At 36.8% G+C, this 27528-nt stretch overlaps 1 protein-coding gene across 1 annotated transcript; it reads left to right on the forward strand.

The window, feature by feature from the left end:
• The first annotated feature begins 3662 nt into the window (after positions 1–3662).
• dusp3a (dual specificity phosphatase 3a) lies at positions 3663–25600 on the forward strand. Its single transcript, XM_056470027.1, has 3 exons — positions 3663–4121; positions 14885–15111; positions 21518–25600. Exons 1-3 carry the CDS (start codon positions 3955–3957, stop codon positions 21724–21726), a joined length of 603 nt encoding a protein of 200 aa, XP_056326002.1. The 5' UTR covers positions 3663–3954; the 3' UTR covers positions 21727–25600.
• Positions 25601–27528: the final 1928 nt, after the last annotated feature.

Here is a 27528-nt window from a genome sequence, read left to right on the forward strand (position 1 = left end):
TTGGCATTATACCACTTTAATATCCAGTAATTCCATATTTTACAAAATTAGGAAATGTAAAGAATTGAAAAATATGGCAAATCAAATTCTGTAGAGATTCAATTTAAAATTAAACATTAAAAACATCAAAAATTAAATAAAATTTACAATAACTGAACAAAAAACAAGCTGGGACTTGTATATAATTGATACAAAATTAGCAGTCAAAAAGTATACGCCACACACAATAACTGTATTATTGTATTCTCTTTTCAATACATTTGAAATGTACAAGTTGCTCTTTCTTGGCAATAAATATTATTTGTTTTCTTAGCTCTTACCGCTTTTTTTATTTTTTAAAGGGCTAGTTTATCCAAAAATGAAAATTGTCATCATTTACTCACCCTTGGCTTGTTTCAAACAGTTTGAGATTTTGTGTACTGCTTAACACAGAAGAAGACATTTTGAAGCATAACTTAGAAACTATAACCACTGGCTTCAATAATGTTTGTTTTTACTATTGATGTCAGTGGTTACAGGTTTCCAACATTTTTCAAAACAAAATACATTCTTTACACACACACAAACACGCAAGCACGCACGCACACACACAAAAATATTGTTTTATTTGCTAATTTCCTAAATAAATGAAAGGGTACATTTCTTTTATTTGGATTTGCTGTCAGGGTCTCAGGTGGTTTAGTTTGCTCCTGGATTAATTGCATGGACATACAGAGTCCCAAGTTGTCAATAAAAGGGCCATTAAACTGATGCAGCCCCCCCTCCAAGTCCATCTAACCCTACATGTCCTCCAGATATTCAAATCATGCCCTTGGCTACATTTAGAGAAATCCACATAAGCACTCTCTCAGTAAAAAGCAAAATAAATGAAAGAAATGGTAATTTCCGACTTCTTATTTTGATAATGTTATGGTCAGATAATAACATGCAGCTACCTTTTTCTTCCAATTATTACAATAACATGTCATTCAAAGAAGGTAACAAGTCACAAAGGGTGTGCAGACCAAACATTTGGGCTTGATATACAAATAAAGAAGCGTGTTTACTGCATCTTTAAGCTGTATAATCAGAGTAAGCAGTCAGATTGATTGTATGTATGCAACCGAGGAACAGAAGTCATAGCAGAGGTCAACTATTATTGGACACAAGAGCAGCTCTAATCACTCTTCTAGCATTGATCTGCTGTTCGCTCAAACTCATCAATGCGACAAGCTGAGTCTCTTACATAAAACAGCTGGAATAAGACTTCTGCTCAATAAAAAAAAGAAACGATTTTTGTTTAGTTTAATGTGATCGTTTTATTAAAGAAATGCCTTTAAAGAGTCACCAAAGAAGCTTAAAAAGAAGTTATTAAAATCATTAAAAAAGTAGTATAGTATTTTTAGAAAAAAATCATTCAACTGTGAGGAAAGCCTACATGGGCATTAGGGTAAAAATAACATGACTGAATGCTGTCAAACAAGCTAGAGTAAACATGCATGACCAAGCAGGCAGAGTAAACATCGTTTCTGTCATTGTGTTTTGACCTTTAATCCAATTTGCTTTTCAGAGATTTTTTTTTTTTTGGTAAACACGCTGTCTTGTACAGATTTGTTTACAATGGAATAAAATGTACTGTACCTCCCTCTAGTGGTTAAAGTGATAATTGCAAATTTGGGTTTATGATGTTTTGTTTGCGTGCTCATGAAACAGTCCATTAATATTTATTTTCATGTTACTGATACACCTGAATGTGTAGTATTTAGCTATATTAATAAACATAAATGAAACTGACATATGAGGTGAGGTGATAAACACTGAGAAGTACACATTTCTTTCATTTAAAAACTTACTAGTTATTATGGATTGGTCACACTATCGATACAAATCTGTGATATAGGCCAGGGATGGGCAGTATTTATGATACATGTATTTCAAATACAAAATTGTATTTTGTAGTTTGTATTTGATAGGGTTTATGAAAATATTTGTATCAAAATACTTTAGCGTCTTGTATTTTTTAAAATACTGTAAAATACTTTGTAAGAAATCTACATCAATTTTACATCATATAAATGCACCCTCTGATTGGTGCTTTGGATGTTATTGACTCTACCATTTAATGAAGAACTGAAAACATCTTAGGAGTAATAATGGTAATTTTGGATGGATTGCTGATGCCAAATGTTTGTTGTTGAAACAAACAATATAAAAATAAGTCCTACAGTGGTGATTCCAACAATACTTCTTTGGCTGTTTCAAATGCCAGTAGTTGATCAATAGGTCCACTATATAGTTAATGAAGAGGAAAGATGTAAGCCTTAAGATGTCACAAGAAACACAAATATTTAATAATCAAAAAGTCCTAGATATAGTTTTTACATTGAGGATTGAAGAGTTCAATAGCAAAAAAAATGTTTTCTGAAAAGTTCTGTGAACAAAATGTTTTAATTAACTCCTTATTTAACACCCTTTTAAAATATTACGAGGTTAAAAAATCATTGTACAGAGATGATGGCAGTTTTACTGGCCACATTCGCTATCAAACATTGTTTACTTCCCTAGATCAGTTTAATGGGGAAGGGATTGATCAAATAGGTCTATTGATGGAAGATTTTCAAAGAAATGCTCCTTTGTAAAAGTATTTTGTTGTATTTTTAAAATAAAAAATACTGTATTTTATTTTGATACATTTGTGGCTGCTGTATTTTGTAGTTTATTTTGATACAACTAAAATTAAGGTATTTAGTATTTTATTTTAAAATACATTTCAAAGTATTTTTGCCCAGCACTGATTTAGGCTATTTCGGAGACAAATTAGACCCATATAAAAAAAACAGCTTTGACTTTCTCCACTTGGCCAGAATCACTACCCTAAAAGCTCATAGACCACAAGTTTGTCTTTCAAATCATTATACAGCTCCAATAACATTCTGTTTATGTTTACTTTTGCAGAAATCGAAATGCCTACATACCTACATTTAATATTACGATCAATGAGTTTGTTTGGGTATGACATAATCAAGAACTAACCTCAATATGAATTCATTTATGAGTCAAGATCACCTTATTTCAGTAATTTTTTATTAATTTAGTAATTTATTATCCATTAAATGTTAATTAACACTTCATTCTTGTGTTTTCACCCATGAATTATTATAGTTAAGTTAGTTCTTGATAATGCATGCCATAACTCATCATTAGTTCATTAACAGTAACATTCAGGCATCACATTATAGTTTTCATATATTATTATTGTAAATCTTTTATTCTGTTTTACAGTAGGCCAAATACACATTTGACAAGATAAAAACAAATTCATTTATGAGAAATAATCACAAGTAGGTGGACTATTTAGAGAAGTTGAATTGAAATGGGAGAGAAAAGTAAAACAAACAAACAAACAAACAAACAAACAAACAAACAAGCAAACAAACAAACGTAATCACTTTCAATAAGCCTGCCTGTCACAACGTCAATTAACACACAAATCTACCCGTACGTGAAGGGAGGGGTTGATGCTCGGGAACAGGCTCGTGTTTCTAAATGAATGGTTATTATGAATCGGTTTCCGTGTACAGCCTAATCGTTGCGGATCATGTTTAATAAACAACAGTCGACAATAGTGCGTAAACGCTGTCTAACCTGACAAGAACCGTTCTTGCATCCGAGAAGCCAGAGCCTTTCCCTTTAACGCCTCCCATTGACTAGTGTCTCGGTCCGTTGTCGCCATCTTCCGCCAGTTCTGTTACCGAGCTCACCGGAGCATCGCATCAGACCGCCGGTGGGCGAGTCCGGGTGTGTCTGTCTGCCTGCAAAGAGAGAGAGCCTTCACGAAAACACGCAAAATAACACAGAGAGGAGAAGGAAATAAAATGCCGGGAAGCCGAAAGCCGTCGCATCTTCATCTCTAGACACTTGTTGTGTTTTTTTTTTTTTTTTTTGCTTTTGGAGGAGGAGGAGGAGGACTGAAGCATGAAGAAACACCACAGCCCCGCGAAGGCACCACTGGAAGTCACCGTAACAGACACCGAGGCGACTGTACAACAACTCAACAAGCTGCTGTCCAACGGCAGCGGTTTCTACAGCCTCCCTGCACAACATTTCAACGAGGTCTTTCCCAGGATTTACATCGGCAATGCGTAAGTTCAGCGACTTGTGTTTGTGATGGCAGGAAGACACTGACAGGTAGCGCCTTTCTGCTGGTTGTGGTGAATTGAGGTGGCTCAGGTAGGCTAATTGATTTGTAGCAGATCTGTCAAATGTCAATAAAACCTCACAGAAAATATTATTACCCGAAGCTTTTGCATTGCCCAGGTGGAAATGGGAACACGTGAATTGAGCACGTCACATCTCCATACAACGTTACGAGAACAATCCCGAAAGAACGGGAGAGAAATAGCGATCATTTTGAGTCAGACTGCAAGGGAAGCTGATTTTGTCCACGACCGTCCTCTGTCGGTAAAATCTCGCTATCTCTCCGAGATCACTGCTTACAAAATAGCTTCTTTTCGACATCTCTGACTTGTTTTATGTCTTAATTCACTGGAACCATATTAGGACTATATTTCCCGTTATACAAAGAGAAAATTACCAAAACGTGTTCTTCATCTTGAAAGTTGACTTTTGAAAACCCTTCACTCTCTTTTAAATAAAGATACAAAACCTGTCACTGGGGCGGTACTTTTTCTAAATATACACTTTGTACCAAAAAAAAAAAAATAAAATAAAAAAATGTGTACAAAAGTGTATGGTTAAAGTACCAATGTGGACCTGATAGGTACAAAAGTGTACATTTTGAAAAGGTACCGCCCCAGTGACAGATTTTGTACCTTTAATGTTTGTTTACAACTTCCTAATGTGAAAAGGCCCTTCCTCACTATTCTTGAGCTAATCAAATATTCTGTAGAGGTTTTCAGATTACATTACTTAATTACATGTTTTAATATTTGCATGAGATTTTTGATTAAAAGTTTTTTTTTTTTTTTAAGTAACTTGCATAAACATTTCATTTCATATTCGTGCTTTTCGCGTTGCTTTGTGTGTACTGTATTGCTGTAGTAAACTAGGAAATACATTCTAGTTTTTCATTGTCTAATAGAAGATAATACGAATTTAAATGTTCATCAAATTCATGTCAAATTCTGAGGAGAATTGAAGCACTCAACATTCAATCAAATTTCAGGGCATTCATGCTTGTGGTTTAATTCTATCCGAGCTCCCAAACAAAAACTAAAATAATGCATGTATTCTGTTTGTGAGCATTCATAACATCATTTTTTTTCAAACTGAACTTAAGGATTTAAAGAAAATTATATTTTTTAGCAAAAGAACTATAACTTAGCCAACGCAATGCTGGCTATGCTTGTTGTATGCACATGTGATGATATTTTAATTAGATAAGAGCTTACAAAATGTGTAAGGAGGTCAGAACAGTGTGAGGAACAGTGTCAGTTCTTCTGTTTCTCAAGAACAAAATCTCCTAATGCCTGAAATTTCCTGAATTTTTCCAGAAATATATGGCATGATTTTTCACACCAGAGATTTTTTAATGAATCCAAACCTGGCAAGTGTGAACACACACTTAATCATTGATGAAAAAAACAGTATACTTTTGAATCACTCAAATTTATCTTAAATTCAAATGAGTACGAACCAAAATGGTTCAAAAGTAATGTACCAAAATACTAGACAGATCCATACATTTTTTGACATTTGGCCATTTATAAACAAATTGTCAACATTAGCTGAGAGTTGTGCCTAACTGTCAGAAAGAGAATTCAATAATTACAACTGAAGGCAAAATTATATTATTAGCCCTCCTGAGAAAATTTTATTCTTTTTAAATGTTTCACGTGATGTTTAACAGAGCAAGCATATTTTCACAGCTTTTCCTATAATATTTTTCTTCTGGAGAAAGTCTTATTTTTTTAGTTGGTCTGAAATAAAAAGTTTTAACATAAAAAACTAAATTAATAGCCTCCAAAAAAAACAACTTTTTTTTTCTCTTATTGGCTAAAGAATAAATCATTTAAGTTCAAAAACTAATCCTAATGAGTACTGTGAACTTAATACATTTGAGTAGACGAAGCAATTTGAGCACAGTAAAACCCAATAAATAAAGAGAACTCAAACCAATTAAGTACTGTAAAACCCAATAAGTAAAGGCAACTCAAACCGTTTGAGGAAACTGATTGCTACAAACCATTTGAGTTAAAAAACTAATCTATATGAGTACTGTGAACTTACTCCATTTAAATTGAAGTAATGAGGTATTTAATTAACTCAATACCTTCAAAACTCTTTTCAAATGAGTAGAATTAACCTTCAGTAAGTTTTGAGTTAACTACACTCATTTCATTTGATAAAGTTGACAGTTGGGTTTTACAGTGTAACATTGCCTATTAACCAATTAACCTGAATACTAGTATATTGCAAAATCACTAGATTGTTAATAACTAGTCTAAATTATGTACTGTCATCACTGCATAAACAAAATAAATTATTCATTATAAATTAGTTATTAAAACTAATTAGTTTAAAAATGTGTTAAAACAAATACCTCATTAAATAGCACTTGGTAAATGTTTGAGTAAATCTTGGACAGTGGTTAGCACTTTTGCCTCACAGGAAGAAGGTCACTGGTTCCAGTCCCGGCTGGGCCAGTTGGCATTTTTGTGTGGAGTTCGCATGTTCTCCCTGTGTTTGTCTGGGTTTCCTTCGGGTGCTCCGGTTTCCCCCACAGTCCAAAGACATGCGCCATCGGTGAATTGAATAAAAACTAAATTGAGTTTGTGTGTGAATGTGAGAGTGTATGGGTGTTTCCCAATACTGGATTGCAGCTGGAAGGACATCCGATGCGTAAAACATATGCTGAAATAATCGGCGGTCATTCCGCTGTGGTGACACTGATAAATAAGGCACTAAGCTGAAGGAAAATGAATGAATGAGTGAATCTTTTTCTAACAGTGTCACTTTAAAAAAAAACTCAGCTCACACAAGCATCACTGTATTGGATAACTAGAACAAGCCCATTATCTCCATATAACAAGCAATCAATTTAAGCATAAAACCACAGCCTGATTTGCAAGGCTATGAACAGCAGGAATTTACACATGGTCATTTGTAGATATTGACAAAAAATTGGCACTGAGCTGCTTATGTGTGTGTACCCTCTCATTAGCTTCCAGATTACTTTATATATAATTCTGATATCACAGATAGATAGATATATGGGATCTAAGTCTAGATTTTAAAGACAATCAACATTTACAACAAATAGACAACTTTACAAGAATATACTTTTTATAAGTACACCCTGCACAACAACTTCTGCTCATATTCACACAGTATGCACTAAAAGTATTGCAGTTGTATTATATTGCATAGTGATTTACAAGGTATTGTATTCGGACTAATTTTACAATCTTATCCATAATTATTAGCCATTTAGATAAGATTGAATGTCCACATTGTGTTCAGCATGCACTGTTGTTGTTTGATCAGATTCTTGTCAGTACAGCAGAGCACATCAATAAACTAAATGCAGATATAACAGTGAGCCAGACCTTTGGGATTATTATTCAGCTCAGATAGGATATGAGACTGTCTTTAGTATACAAAGTCCTTCTGATTATTTGCCATAAACAAAATCTTGATTTTACAAGCACCGCTTTGTGGCATTTTCAATATTTATGCATTTTTGTCACCACTTAAAAATACTTCAAAAAATGTGTCAGTTTACATGAGAAGAAAGCTCCCAGAGCATTTTGGACTTTTTATTTCATGTAAAGGTGCAGTATGGGGCAATGGGCCACTTTCTTCATAGCACACCTCTCTTTGTAAGACTTGCATTAATAATGCATGTGAAGGGACTGCAGTGAACAGAGTCCAGGACAGGTGCACTTCTCTCTCTCTCTCTCTCACGCACATGCATACACATACACAAACACAGGGAGAAATATGACCACTCTCTGCAAAGGCTCCATATACTGTAGACAGGATCTTTGTGGTTGGGGGGTGGTGGGTGGGGTTGAATTATGGGTGTTGGGCGGCGCATCAGAGTCCATCAGTTCATCACCACGGAAGAGCCTCTGTGCTGGCAGACACAGAGACTGATGGGACACTACATCTTCCTGTTATAAACCAGAAGAGCTGCAGATTTGATCTTTATTTAGGGTTTTCTTAAATGTAAATAAATGAGCTTATTATTTATAGATAGGTATTTTAATTTCATACTATTATACTTGTGTACTGTCAGTAGTGGAAAGAGTACTGAAAAATCATACTCAAGTAAAAGTACCATTACTTGCCCAAAAATGTAGCGCAAGTAGAGTAAAAGTATCTGTTGTAAATATTACTCAAAGTATGAGTAAAAAGTAGCCCTTAAAAGAACTCAAGAGTACTGAGTAGTGAGTATTACAGTGTGAAAAGTTGATGCGTTTACATGCAGTTTGTGCAGGGATGTGTAAATGTAACATTCTGTATTGCATGAACAAGGAATGTTCGTTCCTTCCAACCTTCCTTCAATTGTTTGCTCGTTTCTTCCTTCATTCACTTGTTCGTTCCTTCGTTCCTCCCTTCACTGGTCCGTTCAGTCATTCATTTGTTAGTTCATATTTTTGTTTGACATTAGGTCTTTTGTTCATTCATTCGTTTGTTTGTTCGTTCCTTCCTTTCTTCCTTCCTTCCTTCGATTGTTCAGTCTTTCCTTGAATCCTTCCTTCATTTATTTAGTACTTCCTTCCTTCATTAGTTCGGTCCTTCCTTTCTTTGGTCCTTCCTTCCATTCCTTGTTCAGTCCTTCCTTCCATTCTTAATTCGTTCCATTTACTGATTGTTTAAGGCTGTTTGGTAATTTCAGTCATCATACAGTCGACATCCTTTATTTTTTCATCAGTGACTTGAATTCTATAAATAGTCTCTGGGTCAATGCGTGTAAAGATTTTGGACACTTTCTTGGACATTTTGATTGCTTCCAAAAGATTTGCTTCATTTATAAAGCACCCATGTCTTTAGGTAGTTCAGTTTGGTGCGATTTACTTTCAATGTGCGATTTGATTGGACAGGAATCGCAGGACTGATTTTTCTACTTCAGCCAATCACCATTGACAAGAAAGTAGTGACTGCAGTTTAAAGGAAAGTAGTGGAATAAAAGTACCGATACCGATAAAAGTACCGTACTAAAAATACTCAAAGGAAAGTAAAAGTAAAAATTTTTAAAACTACTTAGTAAATTACAATTCCTGAGAAAAACAGTAATTTGAGTATTTGCTATTTGTTACTTTACACCACTGTGTAGTGTATATTTTCCATTGCCCATATGTGCAGTCTTTCCTCTACTACTCCTCTACAAGAGATGGCGCTGAGAGGTGGACAAGAGAGACGTAAAGAGGTTGGATTTTTAGCAGACAGAGATGAAAGACTTCCAGGTGCTCAAGCAAAATAGAGACAATGCAACTACATGGCAGAGCATTCTGCTCAGCTCACTTCTCATCTCTTGTTTTCTCTCTCCGTGGACTCAAAGTCCTATTTTGGGCACTACGCTGGACGCCTATGGCTCTTTGTATGCCTCTGGGCAGCAGCCAAGATCTCCTTGGTGTGTCTGTTCTGGTTTAGAACACTGCTGTCCCCAGGGGCCCTCTGACATCAGCCAACATCCCTGCCAACTAAAAGCGGCTCCACAATTCACTCCAATCAATCTCAAACTAGACACAGCAGACCGATCCATAGCTGAGGCTTCTGGGTGGGGTTGGCAGGGTCTTGAGCTGGTTTGAACTATAAACTGAGAGCATTTCAGAAAGCATGTACCTAACACAAGCATTACATAACTTTATCAAGAATTAATGATTACAGGGTATTCAGGAGCGAGAGAAAAGAACTTGAGAAAACTTGTTCAATTTTAATTTACTTCAAGAGCTAACAGCAATTTAAGGAATGAGACTATTTCCATTACACACTTTTCCATGTAGTTTTATACTGGATTTATAGAAAGACACAAATTTGATAGAACAGTGTCTTCACTCTTATTGGTAGACACTCTGTGACGGGCACTGCTCATTTGTATAAAATTGTCCTATCATTGTCATATTGCTGAACACATCCACATTGCAACATCAACAGCAGCTGTCACTGATGTTCCTGTGGTCAGTAACTCACAATTGCAATCAGTCAGAGGTAACAGGTATTTAGCTTGGGCAACCTGAAAAAGATGTTGATTTTTTTTGTTCGATTTGAATGTTTAGATAGGGGTGGCTTGATGGCTCAGTGGTTAGCACTGTCGCCTCACAGCAAGAATGCCACTGGTTCGAGTCCCTGCTGGGCTAGGAGGTATTTCTGTTTGGAGTTTGCATGTTCTCCCCATCTCTGCTCTAGTTTCCCCCATAGTCTAAGAGTGTTTTCACACCTGCCTTATTTAGTTCGGTTGAATTGCACTAGAGTTTGTTTTCCCTCTTGGTGTGGTTCGTTTGACCAGGTGTGAATGTAGCAATCGTACTCGATTGTGCACCAAAAAAGCGTACCTCCTTGAAGAGTTGGTCTCGGTATGCTTTCAAATGAACCCTGGAGCGGTTTGTTTGTGGTGAGAACATAATCCGAACTAGAACAGACCCAAACCGCAAAAAGTACTGCACTTTTTTGGACTTATTCAGCTGCTGCAGTCTGATGCACTGTGCATTATGGGATGTGGAGGAAAAATATTTGTTGACAGCGCTTTACCAACAATTTTAAACAGAGAGAAAGAGAGGGAAAAACATTGCCTGATGGATCATTGGTAGTATTTCCAGAAGATGACCAATGTCACAGTTATTAAAAAAATAATTCACGCCTCATCCTGAAGTGACTTGTGATGCGCCTTCGCCTTTTGCAATGCATTAAAACATTGTTTTTCAGCTGCAGCCATGCTTCATTCTCGAAATGTATAGTTTGTCTAAAGGGATGTATACAAACTATAAAGTATACTATGACCAGGGATACAATCAGCCAGCGCAATTGAAGAGCAGTTTAGGAAATACGTTCAATAACATCTAGCCAATGAGTGATGTGGATTTTGTCACATGACTGCGTTTTTCTTCTTGTCAACTGGTTCGGACCAAAGCAATCAGTGTGGTATGAAAAGGATCCAACAACAGCAGATAAATGCTACAGTGTATCATTTGTTGCCCTTGGTCAGGACCAAATGAACTGAACCACAGATAAACCACGATTATAGGTGAATTGGGTACAGTAAATTTTCAATAGTGTATTGGATAAACAAAATTGGCTGTAGTGTATGGGTGTTTCTCAGCACTGGGGGTTCACGAGTTATAAGGTCATCTACTATATAAAAACATATTCCAGAGTAATTGGTGGTTCATTTTGCTGTGGCGACTCCTTATAAATCAGGGATTAAGTTGAAGGAGAGTGAGTGACTACAAAATTTAGACACTAATTTAAAAAAAACGTCCTCGGTAATTCCAAACATGAAATTTAATTGTAAGCTTGGCAAACAGTTTTGGATAATTTGATGTTTCCCTGTTCAAAAATAGAGAGGCACTTGCATGTTTAAGAGTGGCCACCGAGTGAAATGACTTGCCTTAAAGGTGAGGTAGGTGATCTGTCACAATGCTAGCCTGTTAGCATAAATCTCTGAAACACCGTCCCTCCCCTGCCGTCCAAAGCCACGCGAGCGTGCGTACCTTAAAGACGACAGCAGAACCCTCACTCATGTGTTGAGCTAAAGCTAAAGCTTGGCTGGCGGCGTGCAGAAATTACACTCATTATTACACTCATTTCTAAGCCATACTTAAATGCTATTTCTGACCGAAAATTCAGAGTTGCGGTAAACAATATAAGGAACGTGTCACAGGTTGTCATTGTTCAAAAATGAACCAATGTGAATATTAAACCATCTTCAGCTCAGTAAAGCAGGCTAGGTGGAATAGCGCTGTTTATTCATGTTTTGTTGTTAAACTAAATAAAAATCTACATTATCGATGCTGTAAAAGGACCTTATGAAATTGGAAATAGTCACATCATTCTTTCACGGGAAGATTTCAGTGGCTGAACAACACTTCTGTGCATATAACCCATTCATAACAACCCAATCTACATTAGCTCTGCGTGACAAAATTTTTTTTAAAACAACATTACCTGTCTAAGAGAAATACTTCCGCCATGGTGGCATCCTTCCTCCAGCATGCAAAAGTAACTCCAATATTGATTCAGGATTTGAAAAAGTTGATTCAGCATGTTTTACTATTCGCTCTCTCTCTCTCTCTCTTGTGAACGCGCAGCACGTGTATGCACAAACGGCAGAGCTGCATACAAACAGGTGCGCAGTAGCTCAAATCTGCATTTGCTGACAGACAGTTTGAGCTACGTATCAGAATTATGGGAGATGTTGGCCCGACACTATTTTAATTGAATGAACATTTTTTAGTCTTATGCCTTACCCAGAATATAAAAAGACATAAAATACATTTAGATCATTTACTAATCAGTACTATAGGAATGTGAAGAGACTTTTAACCAGAACAACAAAAAATGGGTCTGAAGACCATCCCCTACTGCACCCTTAAAGCGACTTCGGAATGAAGGCTCCGGCAACGTGTCACTTCACTGATTTTTATGGTTACTACTAATGTTTGGGGGTAGCACCTTTATTTAGAACTGTGAACAAACTGACTGGAACTACCTTTGTGTTAAACAATTTGATTACACGCCAGAATCAAGAAATTCAACAGACAATGGAATAAATCAAATTATGACTAAACATTTTTACATAACAATTTTATTTCTATTAATAACTTCTGTCTACATGTTGAAAACCACTGTAATCGATATTCCAGGAACAGGTTAGTACATTTTCTGAATGTAGTTGTGTTACTTAATATACCTACATCTACATATTACTAATCTAAAGTACGCTTTTGCAGTATAAAGAACCTTTTATTATGGAAATTGTACATGGAGCTTATTTATATAAAGAACCTTTCAATTTCAATGGCCAGTTCAACCTGCACTGACAGATGCTGACCAATGCACACAATCTCTAGATTGTAGTATGTCAGTTTGCAAACATTTCACAGTCCAACGAAAGCCAACTGAACATTTTCAGTCAGCAAAAAACATTGCTAGCCAATGCTAATAGATGCTAACAAAGATCTGACTATTGCTGTTTGTCATCTATGCAGTATGAATTGATCTTAAAATTGTAAAGAACAGATTTTAACAAGGCAACGCAGTGGTGCAGTAGGTAGTGCTGTTGCCTCACAGTTGGCATTGCTGTGTGGAGTTTGCATGTTCTCCCTGCGTTCGCGTGGGTTTCCTCCGGGTGCTCCGATTTCCCCCACAGTCCAAAGACATGAGGTACAGGTGAATTGGGTAGGCTAAATTGTCCGTAGTGTTTGAGTGTGTGTTTGGATGTTTCCCAGAGATGGGTTGTGGCTGGAAGGGCATCTGCTGCGTAAAAACGTGCTGAATAAGTTGGCGGTTCATTCCGCTGTGGCGACCCCGGATTAATAAAGGGACAAAGCCGACAAGAAAATAAATGAATGAATGAATTTATAACAAACTTTTGTCCATTAAAAAGATGCCATGAATGTTAAAGGTTGTTTTGATGCCAGTATAGAACATTGTATTTTTAAAGGCAGATTCAAATCACACAAATAAAATACGCAAAACAGCACAATCCTGGGTTAAAACAGTAGGTGAAAATAACTATCTAATGTCAACAAGAAAAGAACACTGATATGACCAAAACTGACTAAGTGTTTGATGTTGTTGGTCAGCATCTGCTGTTGTGGTGTGAATTTAATAATTGGGTTTAGGATGCTTTGTTACTCCAAATTTACTCAGTTGTTCCAATGATAAGATCAAAAAGATGAAAATATTTTGATGGTCTTTCTTTCACTTGCTTTGCTTCCACCCAACTATTTTTAATGCACATTTGGAATATCACAAGATATTCAAGATGATATACAAGATGTGCATCCATTTTGAAAATACACATAAGAATTTATAAGAACAACTGAGTAGGATAAACTTTTTATCCAATAAAAAAACAAGCATAAACTATGATGGACGTGTATTGAATAAATTCCAGAAAGCACATTACGTGATATCATCTGATAACAAAAATTGGTGTGATAAGACAGCATGGACAAACCAACGGACTGACCACATTGTAAAACATCTAAATTGTTGTTTGGTCATTCTACAATGCATTAGCCAAAGTCTGTCATCAAAGTGGTTCATTATTACCTGACCCGCTAACCTGATTTTGCCAAGTAGGACATGCTCATGGATTAACATCTATGTTGATCCTAGAACAACATTCCATTCAGCCAATCAGAAATAAGGGACATGTTTACTATTTATGTTAAGTTTAGTCTCACGGTTTAGTTTATGCACTTCAAGATGATCCCGCTAGTATCCAACTATTACCCTCTTCTGATTTTGGAAATAATTTACAGTTATGTATGGGTTTAGGGATAGGGAATAGGTATTGATTACATTTTCAAACAAAAATGATGTTCCAGGATCAACATAGATGTTAATCCAGGATCGCATCGTACTTGGCAAAATCATGACCTGCATTATTACCTCCTAAAACATCTTCTTGAGTGGCTGTACTCTTCTTGAGTTTCTTGCGCCTCTAAAACCTTCAGCGCTTTCATTGCATTTCATCTTTGTCTTCTGAGATGCAAGTAATTTATTATAGAAGAAAATAGTAGCTTCTCCTACATGTCTTTGCGCATAAATCAAATTCGCATCTTTGGATGGAAATCTTTGACTCACTCAACAGTCTTCTGGGCTCCCGCTTGACTTTAATGAGCTGATCTTGACAGCAACATTGCCTTAAGCCATTACAAAATTACTTAGTTTGGTCCAGGTGTCTCACAAGTGCTCTGCTTCTGCTCCCCAGGTTTGTGGCCCAGAATGTGATGCGTCTGCAGCGTCTGGGTGTGACACACATACTGAATGTCGCAGAGGGAAACTCTTTCATGCACGTGAACACCAACGCAGAGTTCTACGCAGGAACTGGGATCACATACCATGGCATACAGGCCAATGACACTGAGCAGTTCAACATCAGTGCCTTCTTTGAGGACGCAGCAGACTTCATAGACAAGGCGCTGGCACATGGAAAAGGTTGGCTGATCTTTTTGCTTTTGTTCCTAAATCAAATATCCATTCACAGACAGGAATATTCCAAGATATTAAATTCGAATCATGTAGCCAGAAGTATGTATGGCTGCATTTCGTCTTTAAAATGAATGGTACGGGGCGGTATGCCGTTCCTTTTTGCGCTTACCAGCTGACCGATTACCTCCGTGTGGACGGCTTTCCTGCTGTTACCAGTTTGTCCAGTTAGATTGCCATGTACGTCAGCGGACTTGAGACGCAGCGAGGAGTTGATCACGATGACGTGGTACGAATCTGGTGAAGAACGGTTCCAGAAAGCGGGTACGACAAAAACAGAAGCCAAACAATAAAATAAACAGGGTGAGAATGTAGTAAAATCTGAAAACGTGGTAAAAATCAGGCTTTTATTTTTCATGATTGCTTTTTAAAACTGTCGGTTGGGTTTAGGGAAGTGGATAGGTGGGTCAATCAGTGCTTTTGAAAACACTATTGGTTGGGTTTAGGCAGTGCTTAATTTGTAAATTGCAAGATCCCTGAACAGATCGGGGTAAACCTGTGTTATGAGAAATTGAGTCCCCCCTAAGAATTGAGTCCGCCTATGGACCCCGAGTGATCCTATTGTTTTACTGGGGTTGTAATAGGTAGTTTGGAGTGCCTTATAAATTAAAATATATGAAATCACGTTCATATAATGTAAAGCATGACAATTAAAATGGCATGTATAAGCGTTATATTGACCCTTTCGTATACTTATGTATAATTAAAGGCATGCATGGGTTATGAAATTGAGCATTTACCTTTTTTTTCTCCAATTCCTTTTAAATATATTTTAACATGTACATACACATTTCCATGTGTCAGATTTAACATAAACCAACAAACAAACAAATGAACAAACAAAACAAAAGGCTTCTTAGTATTTTACATCAGCATTCAATATCATCTCTGTTACTAATCTTCTAGTAAAAAAAATTCAAATCCACCACCTTTTAAAAACAGCAGAAAAGGTCCCCAAACTCTATCAAAAATTATTTCTTATCATATAAGTAATTTTTTTTCACTGACATGTTTGTTACCATCTCTTTAAGCCAACAGCCTATATTTGGTGCACATATACTATTCCAGTTTAAAGAAATAAGTCGTTTCGCTAGTAGAATACATATATTCATAAATGTTTGCTCCGTCTTTTTTAACTTGATCACCTTGTAAATTGGAAGCTTGGAGATTAGCTCTTAAGGAGGATATTTCTACAGAGGACTGGATGAAGGCATGCGAGGAAACTCAATCACTAACAATAAACATTCGTCTGAAACTGTTACAATATAAATGGTTGATGAGGATTTACATAACTCCAGTTTTATTGCATAAATATAACGAAAATATTTCCTATACTTATAAAGAAATTATAGAAAATATTCTTAAGGTTAATATACAAACGTCTCCTTTAATTTTTTTATTTCATTTATATCCCAAGGAGATCAAGCATTTACCTTTTTATAGATTTTAGACGCACAAATTAAGCCCTGGGTTTAGGGAAGGAGGGTGGGTCAGTCGATCGGTCAATCAGTCAAACAGTCAATCGACAGTGGCCTCTGGTGGATTTACGCAAGAACAGCAGGCGCGAATGGCACTCGCGAGAGAAATTTGAGATCTCAAAAAGCATACACAGTGGCCTCTGGTGGATTACGCAAGAACAGCAGGCGCGAATGGCACTCGCGAGAGACATTTGAGATCTCAAAAAGCATACACAGTGGCCTCTGGTGGATTTACGCAAGAACAGCAGGCGTGAATGGCACTTGGCAAATAGATTGAATGTAAATTGTGCTGTGGTTTTCAAAGCTTGACCTTTCTTTAACAAGCTAAGCTACTTATTTTTTACTACAACACAATTTCCCTTATGCCAGCTTTCTTAAATTCATTCCTTTTTAATGCTTTGCTTGCACAAACAACAAACACATGTCAGGATATAAAAACAAATACAGGGGATTTATTGAAATGCTATATATGTATCCATGGATAATAATATATTCCAAAATGGATCTGGTCGCCCCTACACACAAATTTTATCCCTAGATATCTCACACCAGTCGTTTTAATTGGATCATTGAAACCCATCTTTTATGGCATAGATTTTATGCCATCTCTAACACAGAGGAGCAATTATAAAGCATCTTAATTGCAAGTCATCTTGGCAGCAGGAGCCCAGTAAGCGGTAAATCAGACGCCAAGCCTGGGTCGAGGGAGGACACTAATCTTTTCAGCGAGAGCTTAAGCTGAAACAAAACCTCTAGAATATATGCTGCCACTTCACAGCCTGGCTGAGCTCAGCTGTGACATTTGCGACAGCCATGCTTACAGTGGGCTTGATGTCATCTGGTGAATTTGCAGGCTGAATCACAATGAGCAGTGGGAGGGATGAAGGTCTGAGTGCTCCCGCTGCCTCTGAGTCACACTAAATCTTTAAAAAATATGCTCTGCGTATGGATGGGTCACGATGGCTGATATGTCGACTGGTTTTAGATTAATTCTTCTATTCTTCTTTTATTATATATCTTTTATTCCACTGTGAAGGATTTAAAAATAATTGTTCTTTTGCAAGGATTTAAAGTATGTTTTTGAGATAAATTATTTTGAGCAATATGGTTGGATTTTGGGTAAAATGTCCAATTTAAATTCAATTCATCTTTATTTTTATAGCGCTTTTTAGTTCAGTTCAGTGTGGTTTAATTTTCACTGCTAAAACTCCAAACACTGAAGAGCAAATCCATCGATGCGCAGCTCCACAAGTCCCGCAAGCCAGTGAATTTCAAATATCAATGAAAATTCATTTCAGTTTGAGGTTTTAATCCAATCTAAAGCTGAAAGTAGAGCTAAAGTCCAAGTGTTAATGCTTCAAAACATGAGATGCAGAGTAGTGGAATAAAATAAAAAAGTTCAGTAAAAAAGTTTATTCTTCTTTAGCTGTACTATGAACATTTGTTTGGATAAAAATTTGATCCCCTTGATTTGATAACACGAGAATCCTCTGTTAGCCAAAAGAATCTCCCACCCATAGATTGACTACACTGCCCAATAAAAGATATTGGGTTGTCGTAACCCAAAGATGGGTTCATTTTTTATAATAAATTGAAATAACACTTTTGAACCCATCTGTTGGATTTGTCCTTAGCCCCTTTCACACTGTCATAGCAGTAAATATCCGGAAAATTTCCGGAATTACTTTACCGGTAAATTGAAATACGTGCTGTTCACACAGGCAAGGACATTCCAGAATTTTTCTGGAAAACACCATTCACACATCCATTCCAAAATACCAGTACATTCTGACATCATTAACCATAAATAAGCTCTAAACGGCTGCACTTAAAAACATTAAGGGAGTCACACGGTTAATGGTTTCGATTTTTATTTTAAACTTTAGCATTCATATACCTGCTTTTGCCACAGAGATGGAAAAAATAACTATAGAAAAAAATTTACCGTCCGAAGAGGTTCTAAACGCAGCTAAAAACAGCTTTGTTTACACATTTGATTACATTATAAGTGCTGATGATATAAAGGAACACTTTCACATGTCGACGTGTAGGCTACATTTGAGTGTGTGCTGCAGCTTGTGAGAAACGTTACCTGACTAAAGCCGCCTTTCCACTGCACACAACATTTGGACACGACTGTTGTTCTGATGTGCACAATGGAAGAAAAGCTGTTCTCGCAGTGTCCAAAATAAAGGAGTGCAAAAGCAAGAGCCATTATTCTCTGTGCGTTCACAGTGGTTGAATGAATGAATGAATACTAGAAACTCATAGACTGCTAAAAATATTGGAGGGAATGTAGAGACAAGATTAAAAAATGATATTTTTATTACTTTATTACTTACATTTATGAACAGAAGTTTTTTTTGTTAATAAAGACTTTCTAATTAAAAAAATAACCCCCCCAAAAATAGTATTTCTCATCTTGCACGCACGGACCTGCTTGTACAACACTGGAATACATCACATCTGGTCGGCTGGTCGAATACGGTCTAGTTGCAGGAGTTCAAATATTTCAACGCATTCGCAGCTCAGTTCAGATCCAAATTTTCCGCATACGGAGATGATCGGAACTGCACGGAGCTTCCGGACTACTCTCCATTGGAAAAGAATGACTTCCGGTCTGTAGTTTGTCATGTGCAGTGGAAAGGAGGCTTAACAAGCAGCAGCTAAATGTCTGGAGAAGTAAACAAAGGTATTTATTTTCATAAACAGCGCGGATGTGAATGCGTCTGATTGACCTCAGGTAGACATCTCACATCAGCGCGTTCTAAACGTGAACACGCTCTTTCCAGCAATTTTCCTTCTGTGTTCACACAGAGCCGCATTCTGGGAAACTACTGGTAACCTTCTTTTTCCGGAAAATTGCCGGAACGAATTTACCAGTATTTTCAAAAAGGACTTGTTCACACATGATCCCTTGATCCCAAATGAAAATTCTGTATGTGTGAAAGGGGCTTTTAACTGCCCCAACGTTGGGTTATAACAACCTAGTGTTGTTTAGAGTGTAGAGTTGGGACTTTTGTAGGGTTTGAATTTTATCTTATCCAATTCTGAGAAGCAGTGATTTTTGAGAGGTGGTGACAACTCAGAGAAATAAAGGGATTAAAGACTTTTAAGTGATAATTTATGTGTGTTACACATTGATTGGCTGTACACCTTTTATATCACTGGAGCACTCCCCACCATTACTTGTTCTTTTATAAGAAATAAAAGCCATTTAGTTGAGATGAATAATGGATGCTAAAACTCTAAACTAAATGGCCGTGTGGACATTGGACTACACACACACACACAAGTTCTATTCAAGATCGCCCTCCTCCCCCACCAGTGTTGAGTAATAATGGTGTCATTGCATGCATATGCATTGTATGTACTGTGACAGCTCTGTAAAGTGCATCTGTTTAGCTTATGCTTACATAGAAAACAATGGAAATCAGTGTAAAAAACAAAGAAATGCAAAAAATGCATTCTGTGTGGACCGCCAGATCCGTAGCTCTGCATTGATCCACAGGGAGCAGATATTTAGGAATCAATGAAGGTTATCTCCTTGACAAACAAACAGGACAAAGACTCGAGGGAGAACATAAGTAAGCAAGGCTGTTGGTTGGAAGGAGGCATCATGTTTCAGATCCTCTGCAGCATCTGCCAAATAAGCACAGAAGAGTCTGGCAAGGTGAATTCCTCCAGGAGAGCCGGCAGGTCAATAATGATTGTGTACGTGTGTGTATGCATGTTTGGAGGGAAGTTGATTTGAAAAGGTTGATTTGAAAAGATTTGAAATGAAAGGAGATGCATGTAGATTTATAAACAACTTGTTTCTCAAAATGCGTTCTTCAGCAATCTTGCGTCCTCGTATTCTTGTGTAACGTCATAAAACAATAAGTCATTGTATGAATGCTGTAATGTTTAAATAATTTTTAGTTAAAAATGCGTGAAGGTCATGTGACCATCAGGAAGAGCGCAGCGTCTCATTTCTCACAGGATGTGTTCTCCGTTTTTGCAGTCTTCCTAGGTAACTAGGAGCAAGGGAGTAAGGGAGCAAGACTGCTTTCAACGAGACCGCAAGTCCATTCTCAGCGTTTTTGCATTTAAGAAACAGCCATTATTTTTGGTAACACCAGTGGCCGTTAAGTGAACTGCAGCCAACAACTTATTGCTTTTAAGGGTGCTTTCACACCTGTGGATCGATTCTTTTGTTTCGAAACAGGGACTAAAACATACCTGCCAACACTCCCGTTTTTCCCAGGAGTCTGTATTTCAGACCCATCTCCCGGCCATCTCCCGTATTGTTCTATCTCCCGGAAAACTCCCGGAATTCCACAATACACTGTGATATAGCCTGGTTCGGGTCGTATTGCTTTCTCACTACAATCGACTCATTCACTACTCATTCAGGCTATCTCGGAGCGATTGTTTTGCCGCGGATCCGAGTGCGATTGCGGGTTTCACATATGCCAAACGGACCGCACCAACTGGGGAAATGCGCCAGGTTCTGAAACAACAGTCTACATGTGAAAGGACCCTAAGTGTGATTCAATGCCCCGATAAACTCACAGCAAAGATCTTTTGTTTGTTTTTTGAATAAAATAAAAAATGGAAATACCTTTACAGTGATTTACTTATAATGAACATTTAAATTGCATCCACGTTGACGAGAGCAACAGTTTGATGAATATTTAAATATGTGGTGTCTCTTTCCTCTCAATAAAAAAATAACACAAGAAAACACAAGAAAAATGAAATGATTGAGAAAACAGTAGTTAAGAAAGCATCTGATTATAATAGCAATTCAGCAGCGTCTTGTTGGAGTAATAACACTCTAATGCAAGTTTTATTATAAATTATATTTCAGACATTCTTTTTTATTTCCCTTCTAGGAAAGGTGTACGTTCACTGCCGTGAGGGCTACAGCCGCTCGCCCACTATTGTTATTGCTTACCTCATGCTCCGTCACAAGATGGATGTACGAGTTGCCACTGCTACAGTAAGACACAAGCGAGAGATCGGCCCAAATGATGGATTCCTGTGCCAGCTGTGCCAACTCAATGAAAAGCTGGCAAAGGAGGGCAAGTTGAAGACCAAATGATCTAGAGAATGTACTCTACCCCCACATATACTCACAAATGCATTATGCACATCATCAAACTAGTGTGCACAGTATTTCCCTTCCACGTATATAAACAGAATGTATGCATACAGTACATCCCAAGCATATGCATGGAGGCATACAAAGTGTATTCCGACACACACTTAATCACATACACGCTCACACGAGGTGTTGTCAGTGTACTGAATAATTACTCCTGCTTCCAGCTGGCTGGTAAAGGGAAATTTACTGGCATATCTGAATAATTAAGGCTGTAGAAGGAGCAAGGGCAGCGTTTTCTATGTCATCACAGGTATTTTGCTTTTGCATCATTTCCCATGACAATTGGAGTTTGTTTTTTCCATCAGGTGCACCTAAAGCATTCCAGTAGCCAACTGTTTGTGCAGTATCTCTCACATATTCCACTTTTGGAGCATATTGGCCCAATTGTCATGTGTAAAGATTGTAAAATAGAGCACAATCGTACTACGCTCCTGTTTGCCAGAAATATTACAATTGTTTCTTTCTATTTGTACGTGGAGGATAGTTATATTTAGGTATAAAAACACAAAGATATACCTTTTAACCCATTCACAGACAGCCAGATTTTTTGATGGCTTTCCAGCATTTTAAATCAGGACTAAACATGAGGACAAAACTGTTGTGTACCAGCACGCAATCCATTCGCTCACGTTACACGAGATAAATTAACATTCCACAATGTACCAAACGGTAGCATACAATCAACACGATATATCCACAACAAGCCAACCGTGTGTTGTAGCTCGGATTCATCAGACGCTACAAACAGGTTCAACCCGGTTCTATGCAGCAGTGATAATGCATCAGCCCCATTAGATGTCTTTACTCTGGAACCACTGTCTCTCACTGCCAAACGCCATACCACAGTTTGTCCACCACAAGATCACAGTCAGCCTTGACTAGAAAGACTCATCTGATAGGTGCCATGCTAACTGCCTAATGATGTGCCCTTACACAAGGTTTGTTACCCTGAGGCCCCTTCATAAAACTGCTGGTTCCGAGACCGCAGAATGGAGTGCAAAAATGTGTAAGTAGAGCATAGATTGGATAGTGAATTAGATGAGGTTTACTTCGGGTTCAGCTTTGTCCTTAAAACAGCATCACTTTAGCACTGGAATTAACTCATTTTGCTGCACTGCTGGCTTGTTTCAGGTTTTAAAGGGGTCATATTGTACATATTTTTATCATTTAATTATTTCCCCTGAGGTCCACTTATAATGTTAGTCCAATTAAACAGGCCATTTTTTTTTGCTGCTGTGCCTTTAAGACTTCTTGTCTTTGCATGTGGAATTAGCTAGATTGATGAGTTACTCAGCTTGTGCTGTTCATCATTTAATAGCAGCACCTTTATGGCAGGTACATAAAATGTTCAGATCAAACTGAAATACAGACAGCAACAGCATTTGTCCCACATTTTACTCTTAATGTTAGTTATTCTAGTGTTTAGGTATGACATAATCTATCCTACTTTCTCTTTTTAACTTCACTGGGACCAGTTTGGCCACATTGAAATGTAAGGGTATACTTACCCAACACTGTTTTCAACTAAAAGTGTAATGCTGTTTTGGCTATTATGAGAAAATGGTAGTATCAGAGTGCAATTTAAAAACAACAGGAACGTGTTCAGTCTATAGACATGCTCCCAACACAATCAAAACAACACTCATGGCCTACAGGACTGTTCAAGATACTACTGAAATCGCCAAATACTGGCATCCATGCTAATAGGGATCATTTTGAAATCATTGCCATCTGTATATGGAAGTTTTTTTTCCATTTATATAATATTGTTTTTGTGTAAACATGCCATAAATGTGGGTGCTCAATGTGTTTTTAGCACTAATACAATTCAGAAAGAGACATTTAGTAGCTTAGCTTCCGTAAATAGACTTTTTGGAACGTAGATGAAATGTAGATTTCTTAAAGTTAACCCCAAAAATCAGATTTCTCAGAATATGACCCTCTTAAAGGAAAACCAGCAGCGTTTCTTTTGGAATAAGTGCATGCGACAGTTTTTCAGAACACGTAGCTTTTTGAATAATCTAATTTCTCTTATCAGATTTGATTGACCTAATATTACTAGCCCCTGGGCCTCTGGATATTTATTACTGAGGGAATATACTATAGTACATAGGCTAGATTATAACAAAGCACTACTTATGCCTCTTTTTTATATTTCTATATTCCAGATATATATACTTGTATGTAAATATTTAGATGTTGACATATATGAATGTATATGAACTGTCCATAATATTTGTGTATGACCAGTATCTATTAACAATCGAAATAGCTATCACGTTGTAGTCAACATTCACTCATTTTGAAATGCCAAGAATGGCACATTTACCCAAAGACCACCTTTGTATCACACACGCACCTGTATTTCTTTTCACTGTGAAGTAGAGAGGCGTATTTTCCTAGTTTCTTCATGGTTTCAGAGGATCAAAGTCTGTTTTCACAGCTAACACTGTTTGCAGGCTACCTCACATTACCTTAGCTAATTATCAGATTCATAATCATTTCATCTTTAGGTTTTTTCAAACGTGAGTAAGGATATTTAAAATTGACAAAACCTATATGTATGAAAATATTCAAACTATAAACATTCCTTTATTATAATCTGGAGACCTAGGCTTTATACAACCTAACCAACTGTAGCTATGGAAACCTGTGTGCCGTCACAAAAACGTGAACCAATGAGGATGGTCTGTGCCACCGGCACCAAGTCTGGACTGAAATCTGCCTGTGCTTTTCAGAGTTTTTAATCGCAACTTTTAACCTCAAAAGCAACAACGCATTTTGAATAAGCATATTTGGAAACTGCGACGTGTTTTGCCGGCTCTAATATGCCTCAGATGAAGACGAACACACCCTTTTCTGAAAGAAGGAGAAACACTGCCATCTGCTGTTGATAACCCGTGTGGTTTGCACAAACTGTCCTGCTTTGTATTGCCTTTTATTCATACAGTATGTATCCGATTGTATGTAACACGGTGTATAGAAACTGTAAACGGTGTAATTATATACAGGGACGATTATATGAAAATGGTTGTACCACTTTATGGCTTAATGATGTCAATAGTATTTAACAATGAATCACAATGCTGCTTGGTCATTTTGTATTTATGTCTTGTCGTTATTATGTGTTTTTGTTTCAAATACACGGATGTTAAAGGGATGGTTACTCCAAAAATGAAGTTATACTAATTTACATGTGTTCCAAATGTCTCAGAACAAAATAAGACATATTGAAGAATGTTACTAACCAAAAAATAAATAAATAAAAATACTATTGAAGTCAATTAGGTTTGGTTATCAACATTCTAAAAAAAAAAGAAACTGAATGAGCAAACTGACTCACTATTTATTACAAGCTTCCATTAGCCTATTGTGGACGTTAATGGATTTACTAACATGAAATAAGAATAAACTTGTACAGCATTAAATAATCATAATTCCAACATTTTACTAATTCGTTATTAAAATCCAAAGTTGTGCTGGGTAAGTAGCCTAATGGAAAATACAGTACACATTTAGGCAGTTGTGCTCACAGAATAAAGCCTGACAACTTTTAAAGTATAATATCCTTATTACACAGCTACGGCTGAATGCAACTTAACTTTAACCAATGTAATATTCAGTCACAAGACCCTGCTGAAAAGAAACAGCCTAAACCAGCCTAAACTGGTTGGTTGATCGACCACTGATATTAACTGTAGTAACATAGTAACTGATATTAAAAAATATGAATAAATGCTGAATGGTAATGTTTGTAAGTAAGTACATTAATAACAACTAATGGAACCTTATTGTAAAATGTTAATAGAAAGGTGAGTAAATAATTATATTAATTATAATATATATATATATATATATATATATATATATATATATATATATATATATATATATATATATATATATATATATATATATATATATATATACTGTATATATTTCTGGGTGAACTATCTCTTTAAGCAAACACTACCCAAGACTAAACACATTTTGTCTAAGGTGTATATTTACATCTTCATATGCCTAATTAATGCAAATTTGCAGTGCGAAGTATTGCCCGTGCAATTTTTTTTATTTCAAATTAGTTTTGTCCTTGCGTACAAACACTTGCTGAAACACGGCTGACTACATGTTACTCTATATGGTCTCTTTCTCCTGTGTGCTTTGTGTTGTTGCTGTAATGTGAAACTGTAAATGATTGACTTGTTTGTTGTAAAGGACATGGAAACCTCAGCAGTTGTGAATTTGGCAGGAGGGTTTGGCACAAATGTTCACGCTCTCTAATTATGTTAAACATTTTGAGTTGGGGAGTTATCTGATGTGGCTAAATGACAGATTTTTATTCTTATTTTTAATCAGGAAAGGATTTACAGAATGCTTGAAACGCAGGTCAAATGAACGCGTTCACATGACACAGGCTGTCTGAACATCCCACCTTAAGCCTTATCCTGAAGATGGATTATATATTTTTGATTCATGTCTTCACTTCACAGAGCCAGGTGTACAGCTTCTACAGACACTTTGTTGAAGTGCACTTGATTAGATCACAGTTATTTTTCTTACATTGGAGAAATGTTCTTTTGCTTTATGATGTCAGCAAATAAATGGCTAAAATCTTGATTTTGTCTGTCATCTTGGTTAGTGATTCACAAACAAGATTAGATACTCTTAAAACTGAATTAAATGTGTGTGTGTGTGTGTGTGTGTGTGTGTGTGTGTGTGTGTGTGTGTGTGTGTGTGTGTTTGCATGTGTGTTTTTAAATAATAGAAATAATCATTCTTTATATAAATATTTTTATTGGCCACACAATTTGTTTCATTTTTTTTGTTTTATCACTTTAAATGTTTAGCAGTGTAATAGTGACTTAAGTAATATTTAATAGGTTTATACTTTGTACCTTAATGTCAGGACAGATCCACACATCGCCGCTAGATATCGCCACTAACTCGGTTAGATCTCTTGTGTCCACAGAATATAACTTTCCCTGTAATTTAGTGGATTTTTACTTCAACGTAATAAATAAACTACTAGTCAGTCAACACTTCGAACTGTAAAAATATTAAGTCCAGTTGAATTGAGTAGCCTAATATACTTCCACTCCTCACTAAAAACTGTTTATCACTTTTCTTCGGCTTAGTCCCTGTTTTTAATCAGTGGCAGTTCTAGACCACAGTAACTGGGGGGGCCGGGCAGATGCCACTTGTACTTTTAGGGGGCACACTTTAATATACATCACAAACTACTTAAACAATTATTCGAAGTCATTGATTTATGCATCACTCTGAAGTCTTCAAACATTCATTTTCTTTTCGGCTTAGTCCCTTAAATAATCTGGTGTCACCACAGCGGAATGAACCACCAACTTATCCGGCATATGTTTTACGCAGCTGCAACTCATCACTGGGAAAAACTCATACACCACGGACAATTTAGCTTACCCAATTCACCTATACCACATGTTTTTGGACTTGTGGGGAAAACCAGAGCACCAGGAGGAAACCTACGCAAACACGGGGAGAACATGCAAACTCCACACAGAAATGCCAACTGACCCAGCCGAGGCTCGAACCAGCGACCTTCTTGCTGTGAGGCGAATGTGCTACCCACTGCGCCACTGTGCTGCCCTATCTACATAAATAAGCTAATTAAATAACTTAGACAAGAATTTAGTTGTTTCAGCTCATTTTATACACGTTGTTTGAACAAGCAGCAATAATCATGTTTTTGAGTGTAATTGC

This window comes from Danio aesculapii, chromosome 12 (genome assembly GCF_903798145.1).
Source record: "Danio aesculapii chromosome 12, fDanAes4.1, whole genome shotgun sequence".
Classification (NCBI taxonomy): Eukaryota; Metazoa; Chordata; class Actinopteri; order Cypriniformes; family Danionidae; genus Danio; species Danio aesculapii.